We start from the raw sequence: 16,191 nt of genomic DNA on the forward strand, positions 1-16,191 counted from the left end.
ACTTAATCCTAGATATTTCATCTTATCTCATCAAACTTGAGATTATTTTATACCACTTTTCAGGTGGAATAAATTAGTCCAAAATTATGATCTCAGGACTATAATTTCAGAATAATTTAGTCTTTGAAGGTTATCCCTAGAAGTTTGGAGGAACATGTTATCTACTTTTTTGTGACCCACGACAATCATTTTTTTCATTTCCTTTTTGCTTATTCATTCGAATATAGTGTCCCTTAGTAGTTAAGTTTGAAGGTTTAGCGGACTAGACAGAAAGTTTTCGTGTACTCTCGGGTACGTTAAATTAGAGACATAGCATTCATTGAAACATCGTTATATGCTCTGATGGCACTAGACAGTGGACATGTTAATTAAAAGGTTGATTGAGTGAAGACCCACAAGAAATTCTGCAAATTTGCTTACATTTGTAACTCTCGTGCACGGTCGTTTGGTTTGATGTACTGTATTAAACTATTAATTATACGGATATTGTAATATATGAATTATTTATACGCACTACTAGAAATAGAGGCTTAGCCCACCGACATTCAATAGAGAATTTGTGTTATAAAACATGATTTTTCCACCTTATTCCCACCGAACTGCATTTCAATTTTAAATGCATAGTATTTAAATAGGTTTCCATTGAAACGCTGAGAAACTTCCTAATTTTTCTGTACGAAAACACTACTATTTAAGTTTTCTCCACCGACATAGCCACTGAAAGATTTTTAGTGGAAAAATAGAAATCTTTTAGTAGTAATGAGAATAATAATACGAGGATTGTTATGTGGAAAACAAACAATACAAGGATTGTTATACGTTGAATAAATAGTACATAATTTTTTTTAGGGATGATTTATTGTAAGAGCATTTTTGTCTTTAGATACTCTTATCCATGTAATTTATTTCACCTTCTACCCTATATAAAATACTTTTTCGGGACAAGTTCGAGGGGTAATGTATGTATTTTTAGCCCACCAGCTATGCACCCAAGCAAATTATTACTCCAACCAAGCATGGCCTTCATATTGAACAATACCTAATAAAAGGTAAAGGAAATTCTTTTGGTCCTATCAATAATTACTTTTCGTTTTATGACGATCTAGGTTCATGATGAATTTGAGAGAAAATGCTCAAATCCTCAACCAATTCACTTAAAGAGCCTATGCATCACCATTTATTCCTAGTCATGTGAATAAGTCGGCCACTCTCATATTATTGCAAATAGAGGTTCTTTATTTTTTTTGGGTTTTCCATTCGGCGTCCGGTATCCGCATTGGAACTCGACTATATCCGGATTCGTGCCGCGTAGGGCCCCATTGGGAGGAAGTGCTCCCTACCAAGGATTTTTTCATACCTAAGACTTGAACCCGAGACCACTGATTAAGGAAGGAGCAGTCATATCCGCTGCACCACATTCTTTATTAATTGTTGGTGATGACGCATATAGAGAAGACGATTATGTGGACCGTTAGGATGAACATGCTGTTATTATTGAACAACGCATTCAAGATAGAAGAGAACAATTACTTAATCTTGATTCTTCAAAGGATAATGTATTTCAGGGCTTAAATTTTTTGAGCTTGAAATTTTAAGACATGGAGATCGCGTTGATAATGGATTTGAAATTTATTATTTATTCATATTTTATAAATTTCTTAATACATATACTGAGTTTGAGTCAAAGCTATTAGATTCATCCGAACCCATATATTACACTCTACATATGGTCTTCTCGAATTACTATTGTGGATCACTCTTTATTAAGGTAATACATGTTGAAGTAAAGAGATTTTAGGATACATATGCCCTCATTCCCTCAAATTGTAGGTTTTATTCTAGCCTGCCTTTGCATTTTGTTCTTCGTCTTAATAAAAAGTAACTACCTTTTGGTGGTGTATTACTAAAAAATAAAGAAGTGTAGGTTAAATCTTACTGGGCAATTTGCATGATTGCTCTTTGCTGGGGTGGTCTTTAATTTTTGGCCCTCCAATCAGTCGTTTTTTATTTTTGTCCTTCGCTAAAAGCCCCTTAGTTTCGGATTCGAATTCCCGCTCAGTCAAAAATTTAAAAAAAAAAATCACAGGGCATAAGTTGGGATTCGCATATACTCTGTCTTAAGGCTAAAAAAATATATTATTTTGCTGGATTTTTGCAAACCTCTGCCTTAAGGCCTAACTTTGGGCAAAAGTTAGGTCTTAAGGCAAACCTCTGCCTTAAGGCCTAATTTTGGGTAAAAGTTTGCCTTAAGGCATAAGTTGGGGTCCAACTTCTGCCCTGCGAATCCCAACTTTTGCCCTGCGAATCCCAACTTATGCCTTCCGATTTTTTTTTATTTTTTATTTTTTGGACTGAGCCTGAATTAGAACCCAGGACCCCTGGGTATTAAGCGAAGGGAAAATATTAAAGATCACCAATTTGAGTAACAAAAATTAAAGACCACACCAAAAGAATGACAGTCCGCGCAAAAAAATGAATCTTACTACTCCCACTAATTAAGGACTCAAATTGGATAGTAGATAAACAAATTTAAGTCCAATCCAATATTTATGGGCCAATACATATTACTTGTGCAAATTGGTGAGTACACAAACAAGGGACAACACCATATTGATTGATCTTAAATCTCACTCTTCAATTTGGAAACTCTGTGACTACACAAATGACAAATTTAAGTACAATCTCCATAGGCCCAACTTTTATTACTTGTTGATGCCCTCACCCTTCAAGACCCAAATTTGTGATTATACAAATGATAACTCTAAGTACACTCTATAAGAATTAATGATTAAGCATATTACTTGTAGATCACACTTGAGGGATGCAAACTACTGGTGACCACACAACATATTTTTTGGTACAATCTCCAAATATAAGGTGTCAAAATTGAAGCTGTCTTTTTTCCCATCATGTTGTAACTCATTTTACCTCAAGAAACCTCTCCCTAGCCATGGCTGCCTGTTAAATGAAATCAACACATAGACTTAGCAAAAGAATTATAAATGTCAAAAGGAACAAGCATGAAATAGTGAAACCAAAGGTGTGCCAAGTAGAATTTCGTCAATAACATTCATAATTCAATATATAAGTATAAAAAGTAATTTTTGACCTATATATCCAGCATAATTTTCCGACGAAGGGTGTTTAATTGACCATCCGAATTGAAAAGGTAGAAAAATACCTGTTTTTTCCAATTAGTCAAGCTTGTTATGACAGAAAGGAGAATAGTTTGCAGAGTTGCACCACATAGTATGCCAATCCACAGGCCTTCCCCCCTAAGTTCTAACCAGAAACTCAATGCAACAGCTATAGGAATTCCAAATAGGTAAAATGAAGCAAGATTGACATAGGCTCCAATATGTTGCCAACCACATCCCCTAGCAACACCTGCAACAAAAAAAAAATGCATCAAGCCACATTGACAAAATATATAGAGAGACCATATTTAGACCAAAACATAGGGGTTCAAACCATTAAAAGTACTACTAACTTTTTTTCTCTTGTTATATACTCCACACAATCAGTAAAATGTTAACCTGAAAGAGAAGCTTGTAAGGCATCCATTATGACAGATAATGAAACAAGAGGAGCAATCTTTGCTACATAGTTCACAACTGCCACATCACTGCTGAAAAGGAATCCAAAAATGTTCCGACAACCAAAGAGGGTCGCGCTAACTAATATAGCCTCCATTACTGTGAGGAGCATCACCGAGAACACAGATATACACGCTCCTTGTGGATTTCCAGCTCCCAACTCGTTGGAAACTCTCGTGCTGATAATTAGGCGAACGTTAGAACCTCATACTCAAGTATACATACATAACTGTGGAATACTGAATTAAATAATATGTTCATACCTTACAGCACCAGAAAGGCCATATGGAATTGAATAAAGGGTAGCAATAGTGTTCAGGCTAAAAAAGAGAGTGTCACAAGAAAAAAAATCAGGGAAATCCAGGATGTTGTATATCTCTATCTAAATCAATCAATCAAAATGCTGATGCGGAACTTACTGAATTGTGTGACCGTCTCATCTAAAAGTTTAAGATAGTACACTTTTAATTACGTTTTATATTTCTACAGAACTCACCAAACAGATAACACTGAAGTTTCAACCTCCGGATTTGGCAATAGCCCAGATAGCAAGATAATTAGCTCAAATGACCACCCTTCAAGACTACCAAAAGCAAAAAAAAAACATATTATGGATTACACGAAAAATTTGTAACAATTTAGTAAGCTTTATTAGTGATATAGAAAGCGAATTACCATATCATGATAGCGGAAGGGATGGCAAAACGAAAGAAATCTTTCGTTCCATGCAAAATCTCCGAAGAAATTGGCACCCGAGTTTTCTCACAAGCAGGTGAGAACCTCATGTATGAAGCAAGAATTGTGACATTCAACCAAATCGATATGTCCATGGCAAATGCAGCCCCAATATTCTTTAATCCAGTGTGATAAACTAGCACCCAACATAATGGTACATGGACGACTATTGTTAAACATGAACTTATGATCAATGGAAGTATCATACTTTGCATCAGATAATATCTAATGAGTGGCTGAAGAGCTGCACTACCAAAAAGAGTAGGAATTAAACACATTATGAACCTTCCAGCTTCATATGAAATCTGAGGATCTTGTCCCATGAAGACGAGTAATCGTCCAACGTATATCCATAACATTGACAGGGGAACGCAAACAATGAAGAGACAAAATATAGCAGTGTATGTTTGTGTTCCAATTTTCTTGTATTGCTTAGCTCCATAAGCCTGTCCACATAGTGTTTCTAGTGCACTGGCCATTCCTAGCTGCAAAATTACATGTAAAGAGCTTTTCAGCTAAGTTATGACATGGAAAAATGATGTTATTACAACTTAAAAACGAGATAATATCTAAGATGGTCACTCAACTATGAACAGTTCACTCAGAAAGTCACTCAACTTTATTTACTAACCAGAAAGTCACTCAACTTTGTTTTCTAACCAGAAAGTCACTCAACTATTGGTGTTTCACTTAAAAAGTCACTCAACTTTATTTTCTAACGAGAAAATCACTCAAATATTGATGTTTCACCTAAAAAGTCACTCAACCTATTCAAGTGATTTTTTAATTACATTTTGGGAATTTTTATTTAAAGCCAAAATTGTAAGAAATAAAAAAGTACTCATTTTAACCATTTTTCTTTTGCTGATTTCTATGTGTTGTTTAATTTGATGGCTCAATTTTAATGGAAGCTGCCATTATGGTGTCAAGAATTTGGTACTAAGCTAAAAAAAAATAAAAGTAATGAGAACTTAGGAGATTACATTTAAGAAATCAAAAGGACAATCATCAGACTTTTGGCCACTTTGATTAAATATATATTCACCTAGTTTACATAATTGGTCAATCATTTTATAGCGTCAAGGATAAGTCTAATCAAACTACAAATGATGAGAACTTATGAGATAACATTTAAGAAATCAAAAGGACAATCATCAGGCTTTTGGCCACTTTGATTAAATATATATTCACCTAATTTACTTAATTGGTCAATCATTTTATATTATTTGTAGTTTGATTTAGGGGTGCTTATCGGTCGGTTCGGTTCGGTTATGTGAATTATTTGTTCGGTTTATCGGTTTTCTGTTTGTGAATGTTTTAAACCAAAACCAATCCGATAAGATATTCATTAACGGTTTTTGGTTTATCAATTTTTGGTCCTTAACTGTTCGTTTTTGGTTTAACCAATAAGAAAATGTTCCGCTAGTTTTTTTTTTTTCCTCTTGTTTTCATATGTTCATCTATAGACTGCCTTAATTGACAAAGTCTACACAAATTACAAGACAAAAAACATAAAATGCACTGTAGCAATCTTTCAAAAACAAAACAAGGCCAATTCACTGTTCATAAACAAGGCCAACCCCATTTGCTCATTGAGAAGTGAGAAGAGGCAGAGACCTAAAAGCATTGCAAGCCCTAGTTTCGTATGAGAAATATTGAGACTTTGAGAGAATGAGCGTGCACACGGTAAGTAATTTAGAAATAGGTCTGTATTTAAAAATTAAAATTTAAAGCCACTATATATAATTAGGGATAAAAATGTAATTTTAATATAAGCTTATTGGGTTATCGGTTTAACCATTAACTAAATCTTTAAAACCGGTAACCAAACCGATAACCCGATAAAAAAATTTACAAAATCGTCTATAAACCGTTAACCTAATAACCCGATATCGTTAAACCAATAACATTTTAATTGATTCAATTTATCAGTTAAACCGATTTTTGCACACACCTAGTTTGATTAGAAACTTATCCTTGACGCATTCATTCCTCGTTATTTATTTATTTATTTATTTACTATTCATGCTTGTCGTCGTAGTAAAAGCCGAAAGACATTAAACAAAACGCTAACCTCGTGGGAAAATTTAGCTTAGTGTTCCATGACACCTAACACTGTTTACGTGACTATATAGAGCTCTGCTTCTTAGATGGATGCTCAAAGCACCAAGAAAACCTTAAAATGAGTACTTTTTTATGCTCAAAACATAGTCGGTTTGGTTAATAAAAATGATTAAAATGAATATTTTTTTATTTCTTACAATTTTAACTTTAAATAAAAATCAGTAAAATTGTAATTAAAAGATTACTTAAATAGGTTGAGTGACTTTTTAGGTGAAACACCAATAGTTGAGTGACTTTCTAGTTAAAAAATAAAGTTGGGTGACTTTCTGAGTGAACTATCCATAGTTGAGTGACTTTTTGGTTAGAAAACAAAGTTGAGTGACTTTCTGAGTGAACTATCCATAATCGAGTGACCATTTGAGATATTATCTCACTTAAAAACACATACTTTCCTCCATCAAAACAGATATTTCACTTTGCTTAGATATTTCACATTTGTATGGCTATAAACAGAGGCAGAATCAGAATTTGAAGATTATGGGCTCTTATAGTAAACCCAAAATTAATTTACAATAATATTTCGGTTCTCAATCAAATATTATAGATATATTTGAAATCTTTAAATTTTAAAACCCATGGGTTACATAGTTCGAACCGGATAAAAATTTTTAAAAAATTCCCAAGGCGTAGTTTAAATTTCGCTATGCCCCCCACCGCATAAGTTAGGAATTACCTTATGCCGGAGCCGGCATACTTATGCCTATAAATTATTATGCCGGTCCGCATAAAAGTTTGTTTTAAAAGTATGCCCCCACGCATAAACTTGTTAATTTCTAAATTATCACGTAAATTTGAATTCTTTTAGGATAAATTAAAAAATTTGAAATTTATAAAAGGAGTATCTTATTGCGAAATCAAGCCTTGCAATTTTTTTAATTTATGTACCAAGAATTAGATGATTTAGAACGCTCGAGTTGCAACGCGAAGGGCAAAAATTAAAGACCTATGAGGGGCATAATTTAAAGACCACAAATATGAGGGGCAAAATTTAAAGACCACCCCAAAAGAAGGGCAATCCGCGCAAAAAAATGATAATATTTGGGTTCTCAATCAAATATTATAGATATATAGTGAATTTCTTAGTACATAGAATGAGGAGAAAACAATTGTGTTCACGTGAATCAGTAAATTATAAGTTAGGTCTGCCCTTTGGCTATAAATCATTTCAGACAAAATGAAAGTTTTAAAGTTAAATGATTTTTAAATATAGAAATTTGAATTCTTTTTAGGACAAATTAAAAAGGAGTGTGTATAAAAAAGGAGTATCTTATTGGAAATAAGCTTTTTTTTTGGTACTCTTCCTCTCTACAACGAAGAATTAGGTGATTTATTAGTTTATTTCGTTAAATTGGCAAATCTGTTCTAGATTTAAACATGGATAACGTGTTACGGAAACAAAAGCATTTGAACTGAAAAAAACAACCGTGTCAAACATGTCGTACAAAAACCTTTAGTTTGTCTACCTAACTTTTTAGAAAAGAAATTACTCAGCCCAATCTTATTTTGAAATGTCTTCCTCTCCCCACCACACGGGCCGTCCCATAAAAAATTAAAAGAATTTCAAAGAAGAAATCATGAAAATTATGAATTAACGTCTATTGTGTTATATGATACTTTCGTTTATACGAATATTAGATATTAAGGTTTGGCGAATTGGTGGTCCGTCCGAACCATTGATAAACATCGCCATAAACTAGCACAGTATATAGAGGCAAATTCAATATTTATAATTTATGACTTTTGGATTATAATTATTTTTGTTTACAAGATAAATTATTGATACATATTAAGTAACTTTTTAATATAAATACAAAATTTAAGTCAAAACTATTAATTCTGCTAAATTCATAATTATAACAATAGTGTGGAACCCCAAAAGAAACAGGAACTTCTTGAAGAGACAACAGAAGTAAGCAAGCACTTTTTAGCTGTTGTTTATGAAAAGATCTCTATAAACAGCTGGCACTAATTTATATGGGGGTAATACTAATACAGACATTAATAAGAATTCGAGTTGGTTTTCTTTTATTCTTCTCCTCGTGATCTGTGAGTAATAAATAATATTAAAAAAAAAGTCAGTAATAAATAAAATTAAAAAATATGACTGCGCCGGCAGCCGAGCTTCTGTTTTTCTTCATAAATTGTGCAAGTAGCGTCACTGCTTTAAAACCAACTTGAAAACAGAAATTGGCAGCCGTATTTTCTTTCTTTTGCTTTCATATTTTAGCAATTTAGCTAAATACATGCATCTGCCAAAGTCTTTTGTTTCTTCTTCTCTTTTATGCTAAAATTAAAGAAGATGATAGGAAGCAAAAATACTTCATGATTTAACTTCAAATTCATCTCCAAAGTAAGATTCATTTCGCAGAGCACTAACAATGGACATTGTTAACATGTTGAAATTGTGGACAAAGTTGTATGTATGCTGATGACATAGTAGGTATCCAACCAACTAATGGGGGTACACGAAATTGATCGAACATTACTATGGCTAAAAATCACACACACAAACACACGAGCTAAACTAGAAGTGCGAATATACAGATTTAGCCGAACCAGTAGCTTTTGCTCAAACAATGCATTCGTATTAAGAAATTCATTAATTACAAGAAGGAGATGGAAGAAAAAGGATACTTACAAGTAGAGTTAAACCAGTGACAGTAGCAAGAGAGACAGCAATGGCAGTGCTAGAGAGGTAAAGTTGACCTAAATGACCGACCATCATCATGGATATCACTTGCAACAAATACTGTGATAATGTCACTGCTGCCATTGGTCCTGCTAAATAACCAATCCTCTTCATTTCCACCCATATCACCTCCCATCCAACAGTATTTTCTCTTCTCAACACTTCAACACTATTATTGTTTTCCTCCTTGTTATTATTACCATCTAATCTCTCTTTTACTAACAACCCCTCTTCCAAATGACTTGCCATCTTCTTTTATTTTTCTCCCTCTATTACTCTACTTTAAAAGCAATAGAACCACGCACCCTTTATATAGAAGTACAACATAAACCTTGCCTGTGATAAGGATGGTGTCTTTATAGGTGTACGTGTTAGGCTGACGCGGATGATTTTTCGATTCACATTTACATATTTACACTAAATTAATAATAATACAAAATAAATGTCCATCATATACGTATTTATCACTATCCATAAACTTATTTTAATTTTAAATATCTAAAGTTAAATTATTTGAATATGGATGTAAACACTGTTAAAAAAAATATTCAGTGTAGCATCGACTCGAATTTTGCGAAAAAAGTAAAATTAAGATCCATTAAATAGGTAAAAAAAAAGTCATGGAGTTTGAACACAATAAATCAAATGGTTACTTTCTCTCATTTGGTATTTATATCAAATCAATGAATGTAAGCTATTATCTTTCATACATACGTTTAACACTATGTACGCTTATTTAAAAATCTTATTTTTTGAAACTGGTAACTTATTTAAAAATCTTATTTCTAAAGTTTAAATATATGTTTGATATAAATAATACCCGGGTCGAGAAAAATATTTAGCATAGCTTTGGCTCGAGTGTAGTATGTAAAAGATCCACTAAATAAGTATCCCTTTGTACCAAAATACTTACTCCCTCCAATTTATGTGACACTCTTTTTCCTTTTTAGGCAGTCCAAAAATGAATGACACCTTTCCATATTTAGTAAAAAATTTAATTAACTTCAAACTTTTAATGAACTAATTTGTAGCCACAGAATTTTCTATGGCTTATTTTAGACACAAGTTTCACACGTCTTCCTTTTCTATTAAATTTTGTCACCAGCAAACACCCTCATGTAAAATGGGAAGGAGGAATTATAACATTTCGCTTATCGAGAGTCAAACTACATAAACTTTGACCAACATTCTAAGATGTATTTTTCACCATATTGATATGACCAACTATAACTTAGTGTACTTTTTGTATAATATTTAGATATCTAAATTTTAATTTTAAAATACTAAATTAATCGTATTTAATTTAGCTTCTAAGTTAGTCAATTAACTCTCAAAAAGTAAAACGTGAAAATATTTTAAGACTCTATTTATGTGTCATCTCCTCATAATTGAGGTATTTATGATCTTTAAGAACAATTACTATTAAGGATATAAAAATGTAACGAAAAATAAGTAATTTGTCTTAAACTTCTAAAATAACAAATAATTTGAAACAACTATGACAGATAATTTGAGACGGGGGTAGTATATAAAGTTCGAACATAATAAATCGGATAGGTTGCCTTAGATTTCTAACTCCGATCCATAATATTAAAATCATGAATCAGCGTTATTTACGTTGCGATTCGTCATTTGTAAATACTGTACTACAGTTCAATTGTTCAATGAAGAGAAACTGACAAAAAATAAGTATCGTGGTACTTTTTTTTTTACTCAAGCCTTAATCGTGCAGAGAAAATGACAAGATCTAACCTTTTTAGTAGCTGCCGTGATTACCTAATGCCTGACTAGGTGGAAGTGTATTTTATTAGCCACCTTTTAGATCTTAATTTTTTACTTAATTATTATGAGGAGAACATGCAATCAAATGACATTTTACTTCTTTCCCAAAAAAATTATTTTTCTTTTTATATTTAGAAATAGTTTAACTTAAATTTTTTTTTTTATTCTTAATGAAATAATTTATAACCATATCAATATCTGACTTGTTTTATACCATAAGTTTCAAAAGTCTTCACTTTTTCTTTAATTAAACTTTATGCCTAGTCAAATTATATTACACAAATTGAGACGAAGGCAGTATTAACAAATGACAGTGCATTGGAAGAGATGTTTACTTAAATTATTTCAACTTTCATTCGACTGATTTTTTTATTAACGCGACATAACCCTTTTTGCTTTTTCCTTTTTCCTTTGACCAAGAAGAATCAAGTTGTTCAGATTTGCCCCTTTTTTTCCCTCTCAAGTATATATGTATTTCAGAAAAGTAGTCTTTCTTTACTCTCATAATTTGATGAAATATATATATTCCTGAATTTTGTATTGAATTTACATCTGCATGTGCGTACATGTTTGAGTCAAATCTCAAATGAACTAATTTTGAAAGGATCAACTGAACAAAAGAAAAACATCTACGACTGAAACACTTCATTGTATTTCACACTAGCATGTACACTGTTACAGCTCGAATTTTGGGTAACTTGCGGGTATGTTTGGTAAGAAGAAAAATGTTTTCCATGAAATTTTTTTTAAAGAAAATAAGTAGTTTTCTTATTTATTTTCTAGTGTATGGTTAGTAAGTAAAATATTGTCTCAAGAGCATTTATAAGTAATCTAAGAAATTATTATGCGGGTAGCCGCCTAGCCGGGGTGGGTTGAGGGTGGTAAGGTGAGGGTTAGGGACATTGAAGGGTGGGGAGAAGACAATAATATTGAACTCGAAATGAAACTTATTAAACTTGTTTTCCCTACTCCCATTAAAAAAAGAGTCAATCCCACTTTACCCCCTAACATTTAAAGGTTGGAAAACGATACCCTCTCCACATATTGAATGGGAACGATAACCCCCTTATGTAATACTAGTGAAGAACCCCGCGCTTTGCGCGGTACAACCACGACATTAATAAATAATGGATATGATTGATACCATTATAAATTTACTCAAGATAGAATATATTAAATTTCTTATGCATATAAATAGTAATTTAATTTATATTAAATAAAAATTATATATATTTTTTTTTAAAAAAAAGTAGACTTAGATGAAGTGGATTTTGCATTAGCAGATTTTTTAAAAAAAATAGATAAATGAAAAAGTATAGGTATATATAAATTTTATAGACATTTGTTTATTTAAAAGCTTTGACTTCAGATCTAAATAGATCCAATTTAACGTTTTAATGTTAATTTATTTTAAATTTTAACGCTTACTTTATGATTTTCTTTATGTTTCATTCTAAACTACTAATAACAACAATAAAAGAAAAGAAAAGGAAAAACTAAAACCAAATCGAATACATATAATCCGAAATCCACCGAATAAAATTTTCAGAATCTCGTATATATTTTGTCTTGTCCGTTTTCCTTTTATTTTTATTTCTGTTTTTTCATTTTCTTTCTTAATTCCCTACCTGCTCATTTTCCACTAAATATCAAATTTGTTTATGCGCAAGTGGAGGGGAGCACTGTAAATTCAATATATTATTACAATTATTTTATTGTATATACTCACAAAATACTTCTTAAACAATTACACACTCAAAATTATTTTAGTTTTTATTATTCATTTATATCTCTCACCCGAGAGTATGCTCGTCAGTTTTCACCTTGGAATACTTTGGATGTCTTGTGCTTTTAGTTTATAATAATTTTGAGAATACAATTGTTTGGATTAGTTTTGTAAATAAAATTGAAAATTTAAGGTTTTTTATTTTAATTAGATATTTTTAGAAGATTAAATCATAAATAACATCTATTTTATTGAACCATCACTTAAACCTAAAATATGATTAAAACTCCTCATCTATGTCATAATAATTAAATTATTTCAGAAAAATATATGTACTATCAAATTAAAGGACTTATTCTAAATAAAATGATTTTAATTTTTCAAAGAGTGACAGAGGGTTTTGGAAAAAAGAATATAACTACTAAAATAGATATACCACAATGAATGAAATAAGCAGATTTTAGAGCCTTCCATTTCTACAACTCCACCTTTTGTCTTCCTTCTTCCATTTTTTTTTTTCGTTAGTCAATTATTTATTGTCTTCACATATATAGAGAATAATTAAGAAAAGAAAAGCTATGAAACCGAATATGTTAAAGATAAAATCCCTCTTCAATGTTCCTTTTGGACATAAAATTACTATGAATCTATATAAAGGCGAAAAAGAATACAATTTATGGAATTGCATTTGTAACTTTTTGAGATTATAACATAATTACATCAAGGACCTCAAGAATTGCCTTGTTTCTTCCAGTCTTTCAACAATATTTTACTCCCCGCTTGAATCACGGGAAAACTCAAGGAAGCTCCTTTAAGGTCTTCATCCTAAAAGCGGACAAAATAGAAGAAGAACAAAGAAAAATCTTGTACATAACATTTATTTCGTAAAGGGTAGATGAAACCGAAACATATTTAATTGAATCATAGTTCCTAGACTTTTGTCGAAGCAGGGGAAGACAAAAAATACAACAATCTAAAATTCGCAATAGCGCAAAAATTAAACATAAAGATGTATGATAAAACAAATCAATCTAATATTAGAAATAAAACAACAATGTAGGAAAACAAAATAATCAAACAAAAATAAATAATATTACTCCCTCGTTGGAAGAACAAAAGAACACACTATTACTCTATCATTTGGAAGAATTTAATTGAATGATTGTTTGCAACCTTCTTGTTTCCAACTTAAATAGTAGAAGAACTTTTATGCTCTATTAATTAAGAATTAAGGAAAACGGTCACAAATGACTTATTAGGAAAAGTTGAAAAAACCAAACGGATAGAAGTGGATGAAAAGGTGCAATTAAATAATTAAGAGGTGTAATTAAGCTAATTAATAGAGTGGTTTTTGAATTATTTAATAGATAGTATATTGATTTTAAAATGAGAAAACATTCAAAAAAAGGAGAAAAAAGATAATTAAGTTTTTAGGCCATAGAGAGGTGCCACATCACCTTGTCTATGCCTACCTTTATATTATATATAGATATAGATTTTCCGGTGAGAATTTTCTTTTTATGAATAAAGATTTTTTTTCCTATAATTAAAATTCAATATTTGCACTTGCATAATAATTTTAGAATGCAAAGAGCACACATAAATAAAATTAATACTTTACATAACAACCATTCCTTCATCTAATATATATTTTATACGAATTTCTAAAATTCTTACATAAGATTGACTAATTCTACATATTTTCTTGAATTTGCATATAGGATTTTTTTGTCTATTGCAAAATTTTTAGCAATGATCTCAAAATAATAGGAAACTTTAAAATTTCTTGCAGAAAGCAAGAAAGACGAAACTAAAGTATTGTTTTGGATGAACATATTATACTTCATCTTTTAATAAAACGCCATGTTAAGCCCGAGGGATATAAGAAATCTTCAGATGAAGTCTTTTTGAACGAATTTGCATCCATTTGAAGCAAATAAAGAGGAACCCAAGAATCCAAGATTTAGAGGCCATAGACAGAAAAAGTGAGGCTCTGAGGTGTATATATTTCTTGTTATTTGATTGAAGGATTATGGATTCATCCATGGCAATCCATGAAAAGGAAAACACTGGATCAGATAATTGAAAAATTACGCACTTGTAAAATCACTTTACAGAGTGAAATAAGAATGAATTAAAAAGTAAAAAAGAATATATCGTATCCATGAGATAGAACATGCGAGAATTCCTAATGTTCATTGTGAAATAGTTTATGAAAATAATGACTTATCCCTGAAATACCCATGAATCTCAACAAAAGAGGTTAATACAACCAATGCTAGCTAGACTCTACTATTTAGTAATTTTACTTTGTCCTTCGAGACATGAAATCTGACAAGCAGTATTACTAAAAGAAAAGAAAACATATAAGTACATATATACATTGGATATTTTAGAAATTCTTATGAAATATATATTAGATGAAGGAATTGTTGTTATGTAAAGTATTAATTTATTGATGTGTGTTCTTTGTATTCTATAATTATCATGCTAGTGCAATTATTGAATTTTAATTCTAGAAAGAAAAAGAAAACAATTCTTTATTAAAAACGAAAATTTTCATCGGAAAATATTGCATAAGGTGGTTATTGTTCCCATTTAATATGTGAAGGTGGTATGTTTTCCCAACCCTTAAATGTTAGGGGGTAAAGTGGAATTGACTCAATAAATGATAAATTTTTAAATACTTTCTTCTATTATCTATGGACAATATATACGATTGAAAAGAAATTTTCAAATTCAGTTATCAAATCTTCTTAAAAGACAAATAAAAATTTATCGTTTATTGAGTCTATAAGAGAAACTTTTGTGCTGTTTCACGTGGCATGGATGCATTAAACTTAAAAGAAAATGACAGATGATGTGAAAATGAGAAAGAACGAGTATAAGGAGCCGTTTGGACATGGTTTGCAACCATGGTTTCAAACCATGATTTGAAATTATGTTTGGACATGTAATTTGAATATCTTAAGTTGTATTTTCTCTTATAGACATAAAAATCCCACAAGTTGTGAAAACTATCAAAACATTTTCAATTATTATACAATCTTACCAAATGAGCAAGTCATAGTTCATAACAAAATTAATACGCTACTAGAAGACCTTTCTAAAAAATACAACATCAATTGATCAAACTTTAATTCAATAAAAACGAAAATTTAACATGAATAGTAATGTAACTACTCTTTAATATAATCCTCCCACATGGTAGACATAAATAAAGGTTAGTGGAAGTTAATGAGGTTGGTAAATGGTTGGTGTGAGTAATTGTTAAAAAAATTTACCAACTTATGGGTCTTTTTTTATAAAACATAAACTTTTGGGTCAAGTTTTATATTTAAAATTTTTGAAACCATGAGATGAAATGCATGTCCAAACGCTGATTTCATCTAATGGTTTTAAAATTTTTAAATATAAAACGTTTGGACATAAGTTTAATTTGTAAAAAAAAAAAAAAAAAAAAAAAAAAAAAGACCCATAAGTTGGTATGAAAAATAATAAAGTTTGAACAAAAATATATTTCATCTCAGAGGTTTTAA

The 16,191-nt window shown here is 30.9% G+C and overlaps 1 protein-coding gene across 2 annotated transcripts; it reads right to left on the reverse strand.

The window, feature by feature from the left end:
- Window positions 1–2,465: 2,465 nt before the first annotated feature.
- Window positions 2,466–9,434, reverse strand: LOC132059940 (protein DETOXIFICATION 14-like). 2 transcript variants are annotated; one of them, XR_009415819.1, is made up of 8 exons: window positions 9,094–9,434; window positions 4,272–4,816; window positions 4,093–4,179; window positions 3,860–3,916; window positions 3,537–3,775; window positions 3,182–3,387; window positions 2,698–2,958; window positions 2,466–2,648 (listed from the first exon to the last, which is right to left on the reverse strand). XR_009415819.1 is itself a non-coding variant. In XM_059452782.1 (7 exons), the coding sequence occupies exons 1-7, from the start codon at window positions 9,391–9,393 to the stop codon at window positions 2,920–2,922; spliced, it is 1,473 nt and encodes a 490-aa protein (XP_059308765.1). In that variant the 5' UTR covers window positions 9,394–9,434; the 3' UTR covers window positions 2,466–2,919. The 2 variants fall into 2 exon arrangements, 1 of the variants encoding a protein (XP_059308765.1); XM_059452782.1 differs by having other exon boundaries at window positions 2,466–2,958.
- Window positions 9,435–16,191: the final 6,757 nt, after the last annotated feature.

This window comes from Lycium ferocissimum, chromosome 6 (genome assembly GCF_029784015.1).
Source record: "Lycium ferocissimum isolate CSIRO_LF1 chromosome 6, AGI_CSIRO_Lferr_CH_V1, whole genome shotgun sequence".
NCBI lineage: Eukaryota > Viridiplantae > Streptophyta > Magnoliopsida > Solanales > Solanaceae > Lycium > Lycium ferocissimum.